General features: G+C 43.0%; 1 protein-coding gene across 1 annotated transcript in view; it reads right to left on the bottom strand.

Moving 5' to 3' along the window:
* Window positions 1-20684, bottom strand: part of PLEKHA2 (pleckstrin homology domain containing A2) — a 69845-nt gene that overhangs the window by 32800 nt on the left and 16361 nt on the right. The window contains exons 2-4 of the mRNA XM_007935004.2: window positions 12580-12636; window positions 3926-3974; window positions 2347-2444 (exon numbers count right to left, since the gene is read on the bottom strand). Coding sequence (XP_007933195.1) covers window positions 2347-2444; window positions 3926-3974; window positions 12580-12636 — 204 coding nt within the window. The remainder of the gene's footprint in view (window positions 1-2346; window positions 2445-3925; window positions 3975-12579; window positions 12637-20684) is intronic.

The following is a 20684-nucleotide window of genomic DNA, read 5'->3' as shown; positions in this document are numbered from 1 at the left end:
TCCTAGATTCATACTTCATACATTCCATGTTCCGATGATTAATGGATGTCTGCAGCTGTTTCTCTTCAATTTGAGTGGTGCCACATCAGCAAATGTCAGCCGCAGGGATCCAGGTGAGGGGAAAGAACCCAGGCATGCCCAAAGCAGTAGAACGGGAGAGCAGGAGAAAGGGGATTAAAAGTCAGGAACCCGGACAGAGGAGCAGTCAGCCACAGGGATCCAAGTGAGGAGAGAGAACCCAGACACACCCAAAGCAGCAGGGCGGGAGAGTGGGAGAAAGGGGATTAAAAGCCAGGAACCAGGACAGAGGAGCAGTCAGCTGCAGGGATCCAGATGAGGAGAGGGAACTCAGGCACACCCAAAGTAGCAGGGTGGGAGAGTGGGAGAAAGGGGATTAAAAGGCCCAGGAACTGGGACAGAGGAGCAGTCAGCTGCCGGGATCCAGGTGAGGAGAGGGAAACCAGGCACGCCCAAAGCAGCAGGGCGGGAGAGCAGGAGAAAGGGAATTAAAAGGCCAGGAACCCGGACAGAGGAGGAGTCAGCTGCAGGGACCCAGATAAGGGTGGTACGAGAGGTTTCCAACAGGGAGACAAACCTGTTGGTTTGTCCTACCGTGGTGACGTGTTGATGTGAGTTTTGAGGCTGAGCCACTAGCTTTTCAAACCCAGCGGGATGCACATGGTACACAGGTATCAGCCCAGCTTACAGACTGAGACAGACTAGGAAGAAGGAAGAGGCCGTCCACTTCTCAAAGAATTGGCCAGGGAAAACCTTATGAATAGCAAAGAAACACTGTTTGATACATTACCGCGCAACTTTAGGAATAGTCCGGTTAGGTAGAAGGCTCTCAAAATAGGACTGGGAAAGAGCTGCATCATCTGAGTAAACCCAGCCTTACTCATATGGATAAGGTAAAGCCATACAGTAGACAGGTATATAAGGGGAACATTTATACCAGGTAGGTACACTCCTTAGAACAATAAATCAATCATGGGAGATCAGAAGGGCAGTATTTGCACAGGGAGGTAGCTTAAGAGGGCAGGAACACATTGGAAAGAAGGCCACAGGGAAAAGGTAACTATAGGGAGGTACTGGGAAGAAAGTTGTTACATTACAGGGATTGGAGTCATTGTCATGAAACAAAATGTGTATGAACTGCTGCGTGGAAAATGAATTTTCCCTATAAATTTTCACCCAAATCACAACTTAAAAAAAAAAAAACTTTAAAAATGAAAAAGAATTAGACATTGAAAGAAAATTCCCAAACTGTGTAAGATGTAAAAGGGTGAAGATGCCAACATGAACATAGAAAACTTCTACTGAAATTAATACTGAACTCTAGAACTAATGTGTACAGAAGCATATGGGTTAGCACACATAAGTATGTGAGTTAGCAGTAACCTCCTTCCTTCCTCTCTCCCTCCATTTGTCTTTTCACAGGTTTATCAAGTTTATCAGAATAACAAGCTAACAACCAAAACTTCTTAGATGCCCAAATTATACTCTAATATGTCTAGCATCACAAGTACCATGTAGGTATACAGATGTCCTTTATTAGTTTATTCACAGGAACCCAGAGGTTTCTGAGAGAATAATTTGCCCTGGCACATAGTTGCTATATTTGGAAGTCACTAGAATGTGTTTCTGATTCAATTATACAGAAAATCAAACTTTTCAGCATATAAACCATATAGGCCATAAGTCTGCCATCCATGGCCTAGTTTTTTCACAACATATATTTTTCCCTCTCCCTCCTTCCCACCCTTCTCATTTTTTTTTGCTTTTTCTCTACCCTCCCCCTCAAGGAAGAAGAAAAGCGTTCTTCATTAGCCAAGTCAAGGAAAATCAGAGTGATCAGAATAATCAGTGAACTAGTTCAGTGATGCTTTGAAATGGAAGACTTTTTCAGGACAGGCTGGTAGATGGCCTGGACTAATCCTTCAGGCAACTTCTTAAACTAAGAAGCCCGGGAAATGTTTTGACTTCCCTCCTCCTAACTTCTTTCCCTTTACTTCTCATAGTCAGCAATCCATTTTCCAAACCCACCACACTCTGAATCAGCATCCTAGAATTAGCCAAAACATGACTGACAATGAGCCCTCCCAGGAAGCACAAAGTAGACACTCAATAAACTTCCCCTTGAATTTGATTCAAACTTAAACTCTCATTTCAACTTGTGGTTAATCAGTCAAAGTGCAAGACAAGGCTGGAAGGTAGAAGACTGGGTCTGAAGCAGGCTCCTGGGAAAGCCCCTATAGTCATCTGAGTTCTTCCTCACCCCAAACAAGCACTATGCTAGAAAGAAGCACTTTTACTTGCTCCAGAAAGAGAAGAAACCATACGTACAGTGATCTTGCTGGCTTGATTCAGGGCTTCAACCCAGTCCTTCAGATCTTTCTGGTCATTGGCTTGAAGAAAATACCTCTGAGAGAGGGCGTTGATGACTACAAATATCATGGGGAGGAAGAGAGAATATCCCAGGTCAGAACACTTGCAACACAAAAAGACTCCACAAAACTGAGGTGTTTTAACAAGGTATATAATCCTCAAAGCTGATTAAGAAATTTCCCATGATGCTGTCACATGTAAAAACATGCACAACTGTCCTCTCTCCTGCCTTTAAAAACATGGATTCCACTGGCCACAAGAACAATGCCTAGCAACATTAACAACAGCTTCAATGTGCTGTTCTGAGGGAATGAGGCTAACATCAACAAGACATATCCTTGAACTGCTCTTTTAGTGGTGCTAATAAATTTATAGTGGTGATGATACATATGTAAGTTTGGACCCAGTGCTCCTTGTTTCCATTGGCACAACTGGTCCGGATTAGGAGCCTTGTTTGTGACTGGGAAAGGGAACAAAGCTTGCTAGAGATAAAATCTGTGACCCTGGCCTCATTTTCAATCTGTTCTTTCCTCTGAGAATCCCATAAAGTCAATAATTTACTTAAGGGTTCATAATTTTTTTTTTCTTTTTGTTTAGATCTGCTAACCACAGAATCTATGAGAGTCTTTTTTGAGCTTGTCAATAATATTTGAAAGAAGTGGGAGAATGAGGGTATCCAAAAATCTTGAACTAATCTGAAGTTGGTGAGGGTATCCAAAAGTCTTGAACTAATCTGAAGTTGGGAGAGCAGACTGTCACACAATAGACCATTTTATTGTCTTGGCATAAGCCTGAACCATAAGAGGTGAGCATTATGAGGTAAACAAAGAATTCATTAGTTCATTCATTCACTCATTTATTCAACAAATATTTATTGAGCACTCACTATGTGACATGAGCCATTCTAAGTGCCAGGGATACAGCAGTGACCAAAGAGAGAAAAATCCCCACCTTCATGGAGCTTATATTCAGAGCCACCATAGACACACAACGGGTTCTATTTGTTAACATTTGCTCATAGCACTTAATACAGTTGTGAGAATATAGTGGGAGCCAAATAAATACTGATTCAATTACCCAAGGCATCCACTGAGTGGCTTTGTTCCCTTTATCATCCACCACCACTGTCATCCATTTGGCAACAATGGAACCCTCAACAGAACACTTCCTTTCTATTACCCTCTTCCTGACATTCCCACTCCTCTCCACCAATCCCTCATGAGTCTCCACCTTCCCTTAGCACATCACTATTCAATTCTGAAATAAGACTCCCCAGAAACTTCCACTAGATATTTTGTACCCAAACCTGTGGAGTCAGAAAAACTGAAATGTCACTACTCCCTGTACCTCTGTCCTTTTGGCATTAATAATCTTTGCAGGGAGACCGAGAAAAGTAATATGCCTTGAAACCCAGAAACATCTCTGTAATTTAAGTCACTCATACACACAGGACATAGTCACATGTGATCACAGGACTATTTCCATGCAAAAGAGGAAGTTGCTGCACAAGCCCATCCTCTGGCTTTGTGTTACTTACCAAAGCAAAATGGAGTTTTTGGTTTCTGCTTTGGGGTAGCTATGCTCACCTAAATCGAATAAAAATAAAATAAATATGAATATGTTTCCACCAATATTGCAATGCATGTTTTTAAAATTTTTACTGCAAAATTTTTCATACATAAATAACAGAATATAAAACATTATGTGTACATTTTAAAGAGTAAGTGAAAACCCTATACTCACCAGTCAGATTAAGAAATAGACCATTATTGAGTCTATTTCTTAGAAGCTCTCTGTGTGTCCCTCCCTAATAGAATCTTCCTCCTCACCCCTAAGAGAAAACCACTAACTTATTTCTCTGTTAATCTTCACCTTTGCAAAAACAATTTTAAAAGCCACTGGGTCATGACAAAATTCTCTTCAGTCCACAAAACCTTACACTGACACCATTCATGCTAACATGATTCTACTTCTCTCTCAACTACTCAACCTGCTGTCACTGAGTCAATTCCAACTCACAGAGACCCTATAAGGTAGAGTAGAACTGCCCCATAGGGTTTCCAAAGCTATAAATCTTTACAGAATCAGACTGCCACATCCTTCCCCTGCACAGCAGCTGGCGGGTTCAAGCTGGTAGCAATTAGCAGCTGAGCACTTTAACCATTATGCCACCAGGGCTCCTTCAACCTCTGATACCCCACCTTAAACAGTTCTCCAAGTTGAAGGTGGTATTGCTACAAATACAAGCAGATTCCAATTAAAAGACTCATGTCAGCATGTCACTCATTACATTTAGATACACTGATCATTTTCCTCTCTGTATCTACCCTGACTGCTTAACCATGAAAATAAGCATTCCCACATGTCCAGAGAGGAGCTGATGTAATCAGAGACCACACTTACGTATTTAAAGAAAAGGGCATAAAAAAGATGAATTTTTTTTAATAGTGACAGAATATATAAGAAAACATTTGCCATTTCAACCATTTTTAAATGTATAATTCAGTGACAGGTATTACATTCACCATGCTGTGCAACCATCGCCACTATCTTATTTCCAAACTTTTTCATCATTCATAATAAATTCAATGCCCCTTAAGCAATAACTCCTTCTTTTTCTCTTCCACCAGCCCCTGATAACCACTAATGAACTTTGGTATCTATTCATTTGCCTGTTCTAGATATTTCATATAAGTAGGATCAGACAATATTTGTCCTTTTGAATCTGACTTATTTCATTCAGTATGATGTTTTCAAGGCTCACCCATGCCATAGTACATAACAGAACTTCATTTCTCTTTATGGTTGAATAATTGGTCAGTCAGCTGCTAACAAAAAGGTCAGCAGTTCAAACCTACCAGCAGCTCCATAGGAGAAAGATAAGGCATTCTACTTCTGTGAAGATATACAGCCTTGGAAACCTTATGAGGCAGTTCTACTCTCTCCTATTGGGTCACTATGAGTCAGAATCAATGCAATAGCAGTGGGTTTTGGTCATGTATATACTGCATTTTTGCAGCCAGAATGCTCCTTGGAAGCAAGAATGGCCAGACTTCGTCTCACCTATTTTGGTCATGTTGTAAGGAGGGACCATTCCCTGGAGAAGGATGTCATGCTAGGTAGGGTGGAGGGTCGACGAAAGAGGGGGAGGCCTTCAAGGAGATGGATTGACACGGTGGCTGAGATGATGGGCTCAAGTATAGCAGGGATTGTGGGACTGGCGCAGGATCGGGCAGTGTTTCGTTCTGCTGTGCATGGGGTCGCTATGAGTCGGAAACGACTCGATGGCACTTAACAACAACAACATTTATTCATTCATCTGTTAATACTTGTTTCCACTTTTTAGCTATAATAAATAGTGCTGCAATGAACTTTGGTGTATAAGTTATATGCTTGAGTCCTTGCTTTCAAGTCTTTTGGGTATATACCTAGGAATGGAAATACAGGGTCATATGGTAATCTATGTTTAACTTTTTGAGAAAAAAGGAAATACTTTTATATCTCCTATTGCTGTTTCGCCTTGCTTTTTCTATCTCAACCCTTGCATATACATATGAGTATATGTACAGTGAGCCTATATTGCTCAACCTCAAATATACTGAAGGGATGAAAAAAGCAGCCCATACTCAATCACATGTCTACAAAGATTATGTGGCCACCTTTGATGTGGGCTGAAATTCCCTAGAGTAGGCCTTCACCACTATAAGTGAGATTTCTAAGGAGACTTCACATGTAGATACTTGAGGTAGTTAAATTTGTTTGTCAGCTTGGTTGAGTGGCTGGACAGCTGGTGGTAGTTATTCCCTATGATGATCCTGGCATCAACTCCATGATGGGATCTACCATAAGCAGCTGAGTAGCTGCCTTTGGGATGTGGTCACTTCCTGTATATAAGGAGAAGCCTTGGGGATTCTCTGGCTTATGGCATGCTTGGACCCTGCATGTAGCCATGTTGTTGTTCAGCAGCCTGCCATGCTCTGCCAACCTTGGGACTTAAAATGGACTTGAATTAATGGCCTGCCATGTGCTTTGGTAACATCAGGACTGTGCCATTTTATTTTTTGACCTTGGGCTTGTTAGCCTCAGCAGCCAGTAGCTGCCTCAGTGAAGAGATGCCTCTAGCTTCAGTGGGCCGGGAGCAAGAGGCAGAGCTAAAGCCCAAGGTTGAGGGGCTTTCACACAGCCCCTAGAGCCTGGCACTTTGAACTTGGACTTAAAGCCTCCAAATTGTAATAAACTCCTGTTTGTTAAGGTCATCCCATTTGTAGTATATTCCTGTCAGAGTGGCACTAGGTAACCAGAACAATACTAGACCTCCAACATCTGCTGGAAAGATAAGCCTTATTCCCCTAGAGTCTCTTAGCTACTATCACACAGCCACTGTTGGAGCTTTTCATTGCATAATCCTCCCCTGGATACCATTCCCTCAACCCCCTTACCAGCGGAAGACATTCACCTACTTGTTCTCACTTAGGGGTTCCAGGTGTGGTTTCTGTTTAAACAGGAAGTATATTAAAAGGTAGGAGCTGAAGAAAATCCCTGAGTTAAAATTAAAGTCCCTCCCTGGATCATGCAAATGGCTAATGGTCTCAGCCATTAACCTAAAGGCTAGAGGTCAAGAATACCCACAGAGAGATACCTTGGAAGAAAGGTCTGGTGATCTACTTCTGAAAAAATCAGTCATTGAAAATCCTATGGAGCACAGTTCTACTCTGACACACAAGGAGTCATGAGTCAGAATCAACTCAATGGCAAGTGGTGGTTTTTTGTTTGTTTTAATGACTGACCCCAACAATCTGTTCATATTTTCACTCCTAGCTCTAAATTCTTCAATAGACCTGCCAAGCTCCTTTAACAACCAAAATTAATACTGCTCCAAAAATTCAAGGGAACTGAAGTAACAGGCCTACAAAAGATCAAAAGGACAAACAATAGAGCCTGGGCTTTGGAGTCAGACAGCCAAGGCTCAAATCTCAGGTCTCTGAGATATGTGGCCTCCCTTTCCTGATCATTTAGAAACAATAATGTCATGTTAGCATAGGGTTACAGTGAAGATTAAGTGGGATAGTGCATAAAAGCATTTAACCCATCCTGACATACAGAAGCTGTTCCATCAAGGAGGGACTATTTATAGGCTTATTTCCCTTTAAAGTTCCACCCACATAGTAATACAAGCAGGGCCATTTTGTCCATTTGACCCTATAGGCAAAATGTTGAAGACCCATGAGCTTCTCAGGGACCTACAAAAATGTTTGACACTTGAAAAGAAAAATCTGGTCTCCTATATACAAATGAAGATAGCATAATAAAAATTAATAAACACTATGAAATGTCTGTAAACCATTATATCAATATCACTGACAGGTATTTCATTAAATGTATACAAGACATCACATTAACTCAACTTCATTAATTTTTCCATGAAACATTCACAAAAATTTCATTGCATTTAAAAATAATTAGTAGCTTAGATTTTTTTAGTTCACAAGAATCCTTGCATATGCAAGATGATTACCAAAAAATTATAGCCAATCATAAACTAAATGAGTTAGTCACAGCCAAATAATTTCCAAATTAAAATCTTTTCAGATACTTTACAGCAAAACAATTATATTTAATGAGGGATATGGATGCATTTTGCTGTGTTTACCATGATGTGAGGTGGAGGGCATAGGACCCTAAGAAAGTCTTTAAATTGTCCTGAAAAAAATGAAGATTTAAGCAAAGGTAAGCCCACATGACCTTAGTTCAGACACAGACAACCCAGCCCAAACTCAGTCATATACAGGTGTATATACTGCAGCTCTATACCATAACACCCCTGGCCTCTATACCATCTTGTTTTCCTGGGTTCCTGATCCCCAGTGCAACCTGAACCACAGTATATGCTTGCATCTGATGGTCTACTCTGTTGTGACCCATTTCCTTGCTCTGTCCCTTAGCATCTGTATTCCTGTGAGTCCTCTTATCCATAAACTGCTTGTCCAGCCCTTGGTTTCTGCATACTACTGACCATCATGCCCCCACAGAGCTGTCTTGGCCATCCTGGCCCTCAGAACCCACTTATCTCATAAGTCCCCCTCTACTTTTGGCTCTGGGATGTAATTGAAAGGCTGGGCACTTCAAAATACTCCTCTGACTTATTAGGAGAATTACCCTTTCTCTGATAAACTGCCATTTATTGTTGACTAGGGAACATCACTATCAACACTTTTCATCCTGTTTGGATTACAAATGGTCCACTTTGACTACTGCTCATTAACCAGTCTGTAACAGTGAGAATGCTATCCATGTGCTTATTATAGGAACTGAAGCTTTCAAGGAGACTGCCTGGTTCTTTTGGTTGGTTGGTTTTCACATGTTTATTCAGCTTTCCATCAGGGGTATGTGTGAGTACATGCATGTACATCTGCAATCTGCCTCATGCCCATGGATGGTAAGATTGTTGGGCAAAACAACTGAATTAATTAACAAGGTATCAGTTTTAGTTGTGCTCCAACTGACTATGTGGCAAGGATAAAACCTCAATGTCTCTAATCAGCTTCCCAATTAATAAAGCCAGAGTAAAAATACTGGTCTCCTACTTTTAATGGCAAAAGAGGAAAATGAAGCTATACCTACCTATGACTATCATGCTTAGAAGAGCCAAGGTAAGGATCTTGTTTATTATGGAGATGTGGCTTTGGTTTTTCCCTTAAATTCCAGTAATCTTGGAAGCCAAACTCCTGGATACTGGAAGGTATAATCTCATTCTAACACCATTCCCACCACTTGTTAATGATCATGCCAGGCTACGACAGCCTCCTTCAGACATTTAATGGGGAGAAAAGTGCCCACTGCCATAACGTTGGTCCTGATGCATGGTAGCCCCATGTGTTACAGAATGGAATTGTTCCATAGGATTTCCTTAACTATAATCTTCACAGAAAGGAGCTCTAGTGGCACAATGGTAAAGCACTCAGCTGCTAACCGAAATGTTGGCAATTCAAACCCACCAGCAGTTCCAAGAAAAAAAAGACCTGGCAATCTACCCCTGTAAAGATCACAGCTTAGGAAACCTATGGAGCAGTTCTGCTCTGTCCTATAAGGTCACTACAAGTAGGAATCAACCTGACAACACACATCAACAGCTTTCACAGAAGCAGACTGCCAGGTCTTTTGTCTGCAATGCCACTGGGTGGGTTCAAACCACCAACCTTCAGGTTAGTACCAAACAAAAAACAAACTCACTGCCATCAAGTCAATTCCAGTTAACAGTGACCTCCATTGAGTTTCCAAGGAGGTAAATCTTTACAGAAGCAGATTACCCCATATTCCTTCCATGGAGCAGCTGGTGGGTTCAAATTGCCAACCTCCTGGTTAGCAGTCAAATGCCTTAGGTACTGCACCACCAGAGTAGTTGCTTTTTAGGTTAGAAGACAAGCACAAATCACTTGTGCCACCCAGGACTTTCCTTTAGACATAGTGAAGGAAAAAAGGATCCTGAAGAAGTGTGGCTGCAGGGGGTGAGGACACCTCACAGTCCGACTCTAGTGAAGGCACTGAGCTGAGGTATAATCATCAGCATGCTTAGAAGTGACCACAGTGAAGAAGTATGCACAACAGTGGTTGGCTGATTGAGAGGAGGTCAGGGATGTGAGGAGGGGCCGGGCACAGGTCACCAGTAGAATGACGCAGGGATGCTCCATAGCTCAACAGACTCTCGGAAATTTGCTCTTATCAGATCACACACAGACCACAAGAGCAGCAAACACATCAGTAGCAGGGCAATGCTAAGGCCAGCCCCACCCTGTCTGCCTTTGGCCAAAAGTGGAGCTGGGGCCTCACTGGCAGGAGCAGCAGCAGCAAAACACACATCTTGGAGCTCTGGTGCAGCTCTTCCCAAATATCCAAGGTGACCAGGTGCCATAAAGAGCAGGGCAATAAGCAACCACCTATACAGTATGATTACAGGTACTCTAAGTTAGAGGTCTCTGGACCAGCGTCAGAGGGTCCATGAGCCCCCTGAAATGATACGCAAACTTAGGGTGTATTTACATTTACCCAGACAAGAAGTCTACACTTTTCATCAGACTCTCAAAAGGATACATGACCTCCCCAAAAAGTAAAGAACCACTGCTCTAGAAGTTCTTCATGACAGCTAGCTTTGGGTAAGGTCTTTACAAAACAAAACACAAACTAGGGTTGGCACAGCCAGGGTGCAAAAGAAGGGCCATTAGGTAAAGTGGGAGGGTGAGTGGTGCCAAAGATCAGCTTTAATTTTTTCCAGTTTGCCCAAGAACTGGTTCTGCTCCCACTGATGACTTGGATGGCACCAGGTCAATCATTCTCATCTCTTTGCCCCTTTGCAGGACCACATGCCATTCCCTGTGTCCCAAACACTCACCCTCAAGAGACAGGTATGGAAGAGATAGCCCTGAGCAGAAAGACCACATAAATATCACAAGCCAGGCTGTCTGGCACTGTGGTCAAATGCTTTACTCTGTAAAGGAATATGTAGGGGTTAGCAAGAAAGAAGTCATTTTCCTCTGAAATAACCTAGAATGCTAAATTTGATACCAGTACTAATGGCTAAATGTTTTTCTGAGAAAGTTCATGTTTTCTGGCAGTGGGTCAGGTAGGAGTTAAAGGCTCTGAGCTCTGTGTAACCTGACTCAGTAGCAGCTGTAGGTTTTACATGCCCACCCAAGCTTGCCTCTCCCATTAAGGGCTAAAAGTCAGGTCCGTCCTTTCTAAATGAGGCTGGGAATTCTAAAAACCCTCATCTGAGCTACATTTATAAATCATGATTCAGCAGGATATTGTATTCATTCTATCCCCACCAAAAAAAAAAAAAACCTCTCAGACAAGAGGGGGTTTTGGTTTTCATTAATAATGAGGTTCTCTGCCTCCCTCTCTCTCTCAATTCTGGTTCTCCAAGCCTACTGGAGATATGACCTAATGAGGACAGGAGATGGGGTGGGAAGGCAGGGCCCCAAGCCTCTGGCTGCCTGGGCTGGCCAGGGAGCCACATTTCTTACCACAAGGCATGTACAAATTGCCCACAGCTGTGCTAGCAAAGCTGTACTTTGGAAGGCCCTTCCCCCTTTCCCTGAGGTTATTATCTCCTCTGATCAGTTCAGACACTGCCCTGCATCTCCTCTTTGTACTTAGCTGTGCCTGCCTGACTCTGCCTGCAGCCACAGGATCAGCCTGCCCCTCAACTAAGGGTGGCTTCTCCTCCTGAGGATCCTCTGACTCACCTCTGGACCAGCTAAGATTGGGGGACCAACACAAAGATTCCCAAAGAAGGAGTGAGGAGCCATTCAGCTCAGAAGTCTCCCAGGTCTCAGCCCTCTAAAGATGAGAGAGGGTAGACAGGGAAGCAGAGGCCCCCAAGAGGCCTGACATGCAGGGTGTGTGGTGAGAGCAGGACTTCCGGAAACTCATTGCTGGCTGGGAGCCACCTGGCTCCCCTTACTGTACAAAGAGTTCCTCTTTCTGGGGAGCTCTAAGTCCCTGGCCTTTTATCACTGCAGCATCACAGGTCAGCACTGGTGTTGGCTCCACAGAGGGCCCCTTGAATAAGCTGAATGCAGCAGCTACTCATGAGCACCATTAACTAGCTCCTATCCCCAGGTCTCCACACTGAAGAAGGGCTGCTGGATGATGGCTGGTCAACCTGCCTGCCAGACTCTCAGGCAGTTATCTGGGTGCTGAATGGTTTCCTGGCAGGTATGAGTACCTTCTCTGGGTACTCTTAACCTTCCCTCCAACAGTAATCCTGTCCAGGTGACTGATAAAATTCCAGTGAAGCCCCAACTCTTTCTGAGCTGCAACTGTTTGAATTTATTACCCTTTGAGAGAATCCTTTACAGTTAGGGGATTTCTTTTGTTTTTGTGTTCCTTTTCGTCCCAATTACAAACTGTAATATAGGTGGCCCAGCCACCACCTATACCTCCTTTGCTGAGAGCTACAAGCATCATCTAACAGTAAAGATGCCCCACCCTCTAACGATTTGTTAACCATCATTACATCCACCCCTGGTCAGCAGCAAAGCTCCCACAGGCAACGCATGAGGACAGGGGGGCACTTTAATGGCCACCCAACGTTCCCAAATGCCAACACCCAAAAGATTTGACACTAACTCTTGTTTAGATACTAAACCTTCTTAGAGAACATGAATTCCCAATGCTCCAGACTAACATTACCTTCGAGATGTAGGTCAGTTGCAAAGATCCAACAGCTCCTGCCCCAATTGCCAGGTTCTGAAAGACATATTATTTTTCTTTTTAAGAAGGATGTTATGTGAGAAAGTGGAAATAGCACTAAGAGACAGAAGATCAAGATTCTAGTTCTGTTTAGGCTGCTTACTCACTTTGTGACCTTGAGCAAGTCACTTAGCCATTCTTTAGCTCACTTTCCTCACCTATAAAGGTGATAACAATTTCTGCCACAGGATTTTTATAGAATGCTTATCTGTAACAGTAACACTGCCCCTGGCTTTATTATTCTAGAGCTGTTGTTGTTGTTGTTATGTGCCATTGAGTTGCCCCGACTCATAGCAACCCCTCCTTGGGTTTCCGAGGTGGTATCACTACAGAAGTAGGACTGCCCAACCTTCTGCACTTCAAAGCATAGGATCCACCACTTGACTGGGAGCAAGTTCTTAACCACTGTGAGCCTCAGTTTTCCTTTCAAAACTAGGTCTAATAAGAGTACCTACCACCTAAGGCAGTTGTAAGGATGAACTAATACATTTAAGAGTACTTGAAACAGTCCCTGGTATATAGGAGACATACAACAAGTGTTAGCTAGTATTTTTTTTTTTTTCTTTTTCTATTTTATGCCACTTCAAATTATCTTCATAACAAATAGGGTGTAAATTCACACAATACAAAAATAAAAAAATGTAACTGTTTGGCCTACCTTGCAGGATTGTTATGAGTATCAAATGAAATGATGTCTGTATATGACAAAACATTAAATGTGATATACTAGTGGCACAAATGGTTAAGCATTCAACTACCAGCTGAAAGGTTGGCAGTTCGAACCCAACCAGAGGTGCTTTGCAAGGCAGGCCTTGTGATCTGCTTTAAAAGCCCAAAGGAGCAGTTCTACATTGCACATATGGCTTGCCATGAATAGGAATGAACTTGATGGCAACTAACAACAATTAAAGCAGCAAGAAATTCACAGGTACCATGCCAGGCAATATCCTCTACCTTGGCATAATCTCTGGGTTTCTAATTTTTCCACTGTCAAGAGATGAAGCAGTAATGACACAGAAAGGCTGGCACACCAAAGAAATGGTCAAGATTACAAATCACAGCCTTAGAATTATTAATTTATAACTTGGACAATCCACTTGAAGAATCTGTCCATAGCTGGTGACCTCTCTTAAATGGTTGTCATAAGCCTCTAAGAATAACCATTAAAGAATGCATCATTTGGGGTCATCACAGAGCAGTAAGTGGAGGTGAATCTTGGATAACTGGAATTTAGAAAACTTCTTGAAAGATGAACTGGGAAAGTTCTAATTGGTACCAATGTGTCTCAATGACCTGTTATGCCAGAAGAGTCCCCTTAAGGAATTTCTAAGATGTTAGGGAAGAGTCCTTCTAGCCATAATTATCTAAGTTAATACATATCACTTGAAATAAATTAAATGTGTAAAATTTCCAATTCACAAGAAACTAGACAGGGATAATACCACAGTAAAAAGATTCTGAAAACCTAGAATCTTAGTGTGGTAGTTAAGGTGCCTGTCAACTTGGCTGGGTCTGGATGAGTGGCTAGGCGGCAATCAACTCCATGGTGGGATCTACCACAAGCAGGTAAGTAGCTGCTTTAGGGACGTTGTCTGCTTTCTGTATATAAGGAGAAGCTTTGGGAATGGTCTCTAGCCTTTTGGCACACTTGAACCTTGCATGTAGCCGAGTCATTGTTCAACACAGCCTGCCATGCCCTGCCAATCTTGGGACTTCATCTGGACTTGACTTAGTGGCCTGCCATGTTGTTTAGTAACATTGGGACTGTGCCTTTTTACTTGTCAACCTTGGGCTTGTCAGCCACAGCAGCCAGCAGCTGTCTGAGTGAAGAAAAGCTTCTAGTTTCAGTGGGCCTGGAACAAGAGACAGAGCTGAAGCCCAAGGTTGAGAGGCTTTCACACAGCCCCTAGAGCCTGGCACTCTGAACTCAGACTTAAAGCCTCCAAAATTGTAAGAGAATGAACTCCTGTTCAAGCCATCCCATTTGTGGTATTTCTGTTAGAGCAGCACTAGGTAACCAAAACACTTAGTGATAGATCTAGGACTATATATTCCATCTCCTTCCCTTTGCAAATGAGGGGATCTATCTAGAAAATGTGCCTTAAGTAACCACATTAGAATTTCAAATGTGGATGGTTTGATTCACACATGTTGTCAACGATATAGTTGGAACCACATAATTAACTGCTTTTTTGTAAGAAAGATATGCCTTCTAGGCCCTAAATCAGAGTCCAAAAAGGAGCCACAGCTACCCAAAGAGTAAGGAAGTGACTGACACTATCCTACAGGAGAAAGCTAACCATTCTGGGCAAAAACTTAGTTCTGTGCAGATAGACACCTAAAAGCAGGCCAAGTCTTCACATCCAGCTTGTAGCCAAGGGTCCCAGGGACATATGGAGCCACAAGCATCTGCTGGAGACTGAGCATCTGGTCCTCGCCCTTGTTTTGCAGTTGAGGAAAGTGACTTGTAAATGAGGGAATCTGTTCAAAGGCCCACTACAACTCAGGTCTCCTGACTTCTATGCTGATGTTCTGCAGCATGGTGTAATTTAAAAAGCTTAAGCTGTTAGAAGTCCAGCTAAGACATTAATCACTCTATGACTGTAGGCAAATTTCTTTGCCTATAAAATAGGGATAATATGCCCTCTCTCATAGAACTGCTGTGAGAATTACATGGAAATACAGAGAGCCTAACATATAGCTAGGAGGAGCTCTGGTGGCATAGTGCCTAAGGCATTTGACTGCTAACCAGAAGGCTGGTAGTTCAAACCCACCAGCCACTCCTCGGAAGGAAGGTTGGGCAATCTACTTCCGTAGTGATACTGCCTCAAAAACCCAAGGAGGGGTCTCTGTGAGTGAAATCCGATTCAATCACAGTGAGTTTGGTTTTTTGGGGGTTAGCATATAGCATTATGCTATCCTGTACTCCTCTCAAAACATTAATTACAAGATGCAAAAGCCAAGTCTCAGAGCTGGTCTTGCACAACTCACTCTCCTCACCCCAAACCACAGCCCAAAAGCCTCCAGAGCCCTATCTTGAGTTATGAATGATGTAGTGGGATCTGGGGAGCTGTTCTGACACTAACCTCTATGTAATGACAGATACGAGCTGATCAGATTTCAACTACTTCATGCCCTCCACCCCTTCAAGATGCTCCACCCTCAGTTCCTTCCTCCCCTTCAAGCTCTCCCTGTTCAGAGAAAAATAAAGCAGCAGCTCTCCAGCCAAAGTTACCCCAGGGGAGTATGTGGAGTATGTGGGCTCCTCACCCCCACCCACAGTCTGCTCCTAGGCTAATACTGTACGTACCATGAGAAGCCAGGAAAATATGACAATTGTCTGAAAATGCAGTCCCCCACCACCTTCCTCACCACCCCAGAGGAAAATAGATGACATAGGAGAAAATAGCCACAGGGTTCCTGAGGCTTGATCCAAAGTGATGGCTCAATGTCCACTCTAATTACTGAACCTAAAAGATTAATGGCAGCAGCCCGCTGCCAGGATGGCATACTGACAGCCACAGGCAGACACTTCCTGATTAAGGAAGAATGTGCCAACATGCCTGAGCAGAAGGCCAAGGCAGCCAGATGTCAAGGCAGAGTACCAAGAAACAGCACCTAGGGAGGGGCAGGGTGTCAGAATTGGGGAGAGAAGCCTAACAATTCTTCCTTTCCTGGCCATAACACTGTCTCCCCTAGGAAAAAGACAACTCCCAGGATTTATCTTCATGAAGCCTTTCCACCTACTCTAGCCTGCACTGACCTCTCATTTCTCTGGTTACATGTACATAGATCCTTCTCCAGCTTTGGTGAGCGTCAGAGCTTCCTGGAGAGCTTGTTTTAAAAAGCTCAAGCTCAAGTTTCACCTTGAGAGCACTGAATCAGAATCAAGCCAAATGTGATCAGAGTGTATATATTTTTTAAATGTTCCCAAGTGATCCTTAAATATGCCCATGTTGGAGACCCACTGGTCTGCAGGGAAAAAAATCTAGCCCTGGATTCTGTACTGGAGTATATGTTTGCATGGGTTTAAGTCTCTTCTCTCCAAAAAGATCGTAAGCATATCATCACAAACATGAATAGAATTTTATTGCTTTACACAGCAGATTCCTGAATTTTCAAACAAAAACAGTATTTGCACGGTGGTTAAATTCCCAAACCAGTCCATAAAAACCTGCTAAGCTTGTAAAGTACCGGAAAACCAGGACAGCATCTATCCACCATTGGTCAACGATGTTCTTTTGGGAAGACATGTTGATGGTTTGATCGTGGGTGCTAAGTCCAGGTCTCTCTATTGCCAGGACCATGTGTCACTTAAGTTAGCAGTTCTCATGGCCTGGTACAGGGGAAGGGTGGGACAGGAATCAGGGTGGTGGGGGCATAAAAGGACTGAGTCCCAACTAAATGGAAGTCAAGGAATTAGAGCAAGGTAAGAAATGGGCTGGGAAAAGGGACTGGGAAGCATCTGACATGAAGGCATTTAAGCCAACAGGGACTGGAGGTAGATGTTGCTGGGAATAAAGTTCTGGAAGGGCTGCATATGTGAATAAACTGGGAAGATTTTTAAACAAACTAATATCCATGCTTCATCCCCAGAGTTTTAATTGATCTGAGATAGGGTCAATGCACTTGTTTTTTTGTTTGTTTGTTTTAAAGCTCTCAGATAGAGCCACTGTTTGAGGACCACTGCTGTAAACACTGACTGGTCCTGTTTACACTGCACTATAGACATAGCAGCAATGGGAAAAAGGGCCACACCCAGAAAGCAGCAGCAAGAGTAACCCTGGTTGCTGCACCAGCAGTAAATAGGAAGGAGGAAGAGAACAAGAGGGCAGTGGCAGAGGAGAGGGTAATTCTGTGCCACGCACAACTGGCAGCAAGTCGTGGGTGAGGATGTCTGTAAGTCCAGAGCGGCCTGTACATTTCTTGGACTTCTGAATTTTCTGGAACAATGTAGGGCACACAGCAGGTTCTTGTTAAATGACTGATGTGTTTATGAAGGCACTGTCTCCACCTTACTTTCTGCTCAAATGCTCTTCTTTCCACTAAGGACTTTGAAGGAGATGTGTAAAAAGTATATGGCTGTTCTTCTTGATCACCATGGAAGGGACTGAGATGCCCAAACACAGATGTAACACACTTCCCTGTTAAGTCTTTATCTAAAAGCAACATTATATCTTGTTGAAGTAAGAAAACTTACTTATGGTTCTACTCCTTTTCCATTTTCTAGTGAGTGTAACAAGGAACACAGAGAGGACCAGAAAATCAACCAAAGACTCATAAATTCACAGAATGTCAGGACTAAAAGATACCTTAGAGATTATGTTGCAGCCTCCTCATTTACCATGTGAGTCTTCTAAGACTCAACTAGAGGAAACAACTTCCCCAAGGAGCCCAAATAAAGACCAAGCTCATAACTCCTAACTATCAACCCAACACATCAGTAAAACACAGCTTGAGAAAGAATGGTGAAAACTGACATACGTTTAAAGCCTATTTATTATGTGCCAAGTAAGCTACTAGGTAATGTCACACATTGTCACTTAATCCTAACAATCCCATTTTACAGATGAAGAAACTAAGGATTGAGCAGGTCATACAAGTATTAAGTAGTTAGGCTAGTATCCAACCCCAGCCCTTTCTGACTCCCAAATCCCATGCAGCTTCTTTTATACCATGTCACCTCCCAAGAGACAATCCTTCAAAGGTACAAGGACCTGCTCATTATCTAAGACTTGATTATCAATGAAAGGTAAATATAGGAGCAGGACCAGCAGGCTCATACCAAAAGAGGCTCTATCTGGTTTCCCAAGCTGGGCAGGGCAGGAACTAGTCAAACTGGCTCTTGAGTGCCAAACCCCAAGTGACCAGGGATTCAGAGAGTGGAAAGGGAAAGGAGAGATGCTGTTGCTATTTTACCTTCTCATCTATACTCCCCTGGGTGCCTAGAAGACAGCAAGGAAGGCAGTTTTAAAAAGCTAGCTAGTTAGCAAATAGGAATGTATGTATGTGGAAGAATGTATGTGGAAATCTCATAGCTAGGACATAAGCCAACATGGCAGCCCATGAGCTGAAACCACAGCTCAAACTGCAAAAGTCACAGCCAGACAGATTCTCAGGAAAGGGCTTGCCTGAATAGAGTGGTATAATGAATGCGATTGGAGTGTAGCAGCCTAATTTCTTCTGGCCCACATTCCAAAACTTTCATGCTGGCATGAGAAAATAGCAAAGGGAGAAGTAACCAAGTTATTCCCAGGTGACCTGAGCAGGGCCTTATGCACTGCTTGTCAAATACATCTCCTCCCCTCCATCCTGTAGTTCTACTTCCTGATACTAATTTGAGTAATCATGAAAAGCCATGGCTACTCTCCCCATTCTCCAATTCAAATATGTATTTAATCATTCCCTTTATGATAAGTCAATTCTATGTCATAAACTGCTGTGTTGTTTTAACATACTTTCATTCTATCTTCTGGACGTCTGTTTCCAGTTGATATATGCCAGCACCTGCTTTAGCCAGGATGAGCTTCATGTTGTGGGTAACACTCCCAGCTCCCTTTATTTCCCTTTTTCCAACCCTGATGTTGCTGTTGTTGTTGTTGTTGTTTGCCGTCGAGTCGGCTCCGACTCATAGCGACCCCTCCTTGGGTTTCCGAGGCAGTATCACTTCGGAAGTAGGACTGCCCAACCTTTCTTCCGAGGAGTGGCTGGTGGGTTTGAACCGCCAGCCTTCTGGTTAGCAGTCAAGTGCCTTAGCCACTATGCTACCAGAGCTCCCTGATGATAGTGACCTAAAATCAAACCAAATGAAACTCACTGCCATTGAGTCCATTTCAACCCACAGCAACCCCCACTGGGTTTCCAAATCTTTATAGAAGCAGACTGCCTCATCTGTCTTCCACAGAGTGGCTAGTGGGTTCAAACCACCGACTTTTTGGTTAGCAGCCAAATGCCTTAATCATTGCACCACCAGAACTCTCATAATGACCTAAAAACTCAGTCAAAGGCGCTAGATAATTCCCTGGGTATTTTAGGGTTTCAAGACCCCAATAACTTACTAACTATTGGCCACCTGGATGTTCTAAAGCCTTATATTCAATAAGGCTCAATTCAGCCTCCTTCACATTTGTCTCAAATTCATGTGATTTCCCTTCTACTCCTGACTGGTTCCCCTCCCAACTCCCATCTCTGTCAGCGGCCCTAACATTCTCTCCCCAGGCAGCTACTAATCTTTTGACTATTTTATTTCACCACTTCAGTCACCAAGCCTGTCATTTTGTTCCTTCATAAAAACCTACTGCCGTCAAGTCAATCCCAACTCATGACAACCTCATGTATGTGAGAGTAGAACTGTGTTCCACTGGGTTTTCTTTCTTCCTTCATCTTCTTTTTTGTTTGTTTGTTTTTTGTTTTGCCATGGCTATGACCTTGTGAAAGTAGATTGCCAGCCTTTCTTCTATGGAACAACTGAGTAGATTCAAACCATCAAACTTTCAGTGACTAACTGTGCCACCAAGGGTTCCTCACAAGGTTTTCAATGGCTGATTTTTCAGTAGATCACCAGCCCTTTCTTCCAAGATGCCTTTGGGTAGACTTAAACCTCCAACTTTTTGGTTAACAGCCAAGAGTGTTAACCATTTGCACTGCCAGGGACTCCTCTCCCTTTCATTATCGTTGTTGTTCAGGAGCCACCCAAGTTGATTCTCAACTCATAGCAATCCCACATAACACAGCATAACTACCTCATATGGCTTCCAAGGCTATAATCTTTATAGAAACCAGAGCTTCCTCCCGTGGTGCCACTGGGTAGGATCGAACTGGCAACCTTTTGGTTAGCAACCAAGCAGTTAACTATAACTCCACCAAGGTTCTTTTCATTAAAAAAAAAAAAAAAAAAACCCAGTGCTATCGAGTCGATTCCAACTCATAGCAACCTCCGTTGGGTTTCCGAGGCAGTAGATCTTTACAGAAATAGATTGCCCAGTCTTATTTCTGTGGAGTGGCTGGTGGGTTTGAACAACCAACCTTCTGGTTAGCAGTCAAAT

The sequence above is a fragment of the Orycteropus afer genome, unplaced genomic scaffold (genome assembly GCF_000298275.1).
Source record: "Orycteropus afer afer isolate SDZICR_OR568_19922 unplaced genomic scaffold, OryAfe1.0 scaffold00024, whole genome shotgun sequence".
NCBI lineage: Eukaryota > Metazoa > Chordata > Mammalia > Tubulidentata > Orycteropodidae > Orycteropus > Orycteropus afer.
This window is presented reverse-complemented; position numbering and strand designations above follow the sequence as displayed.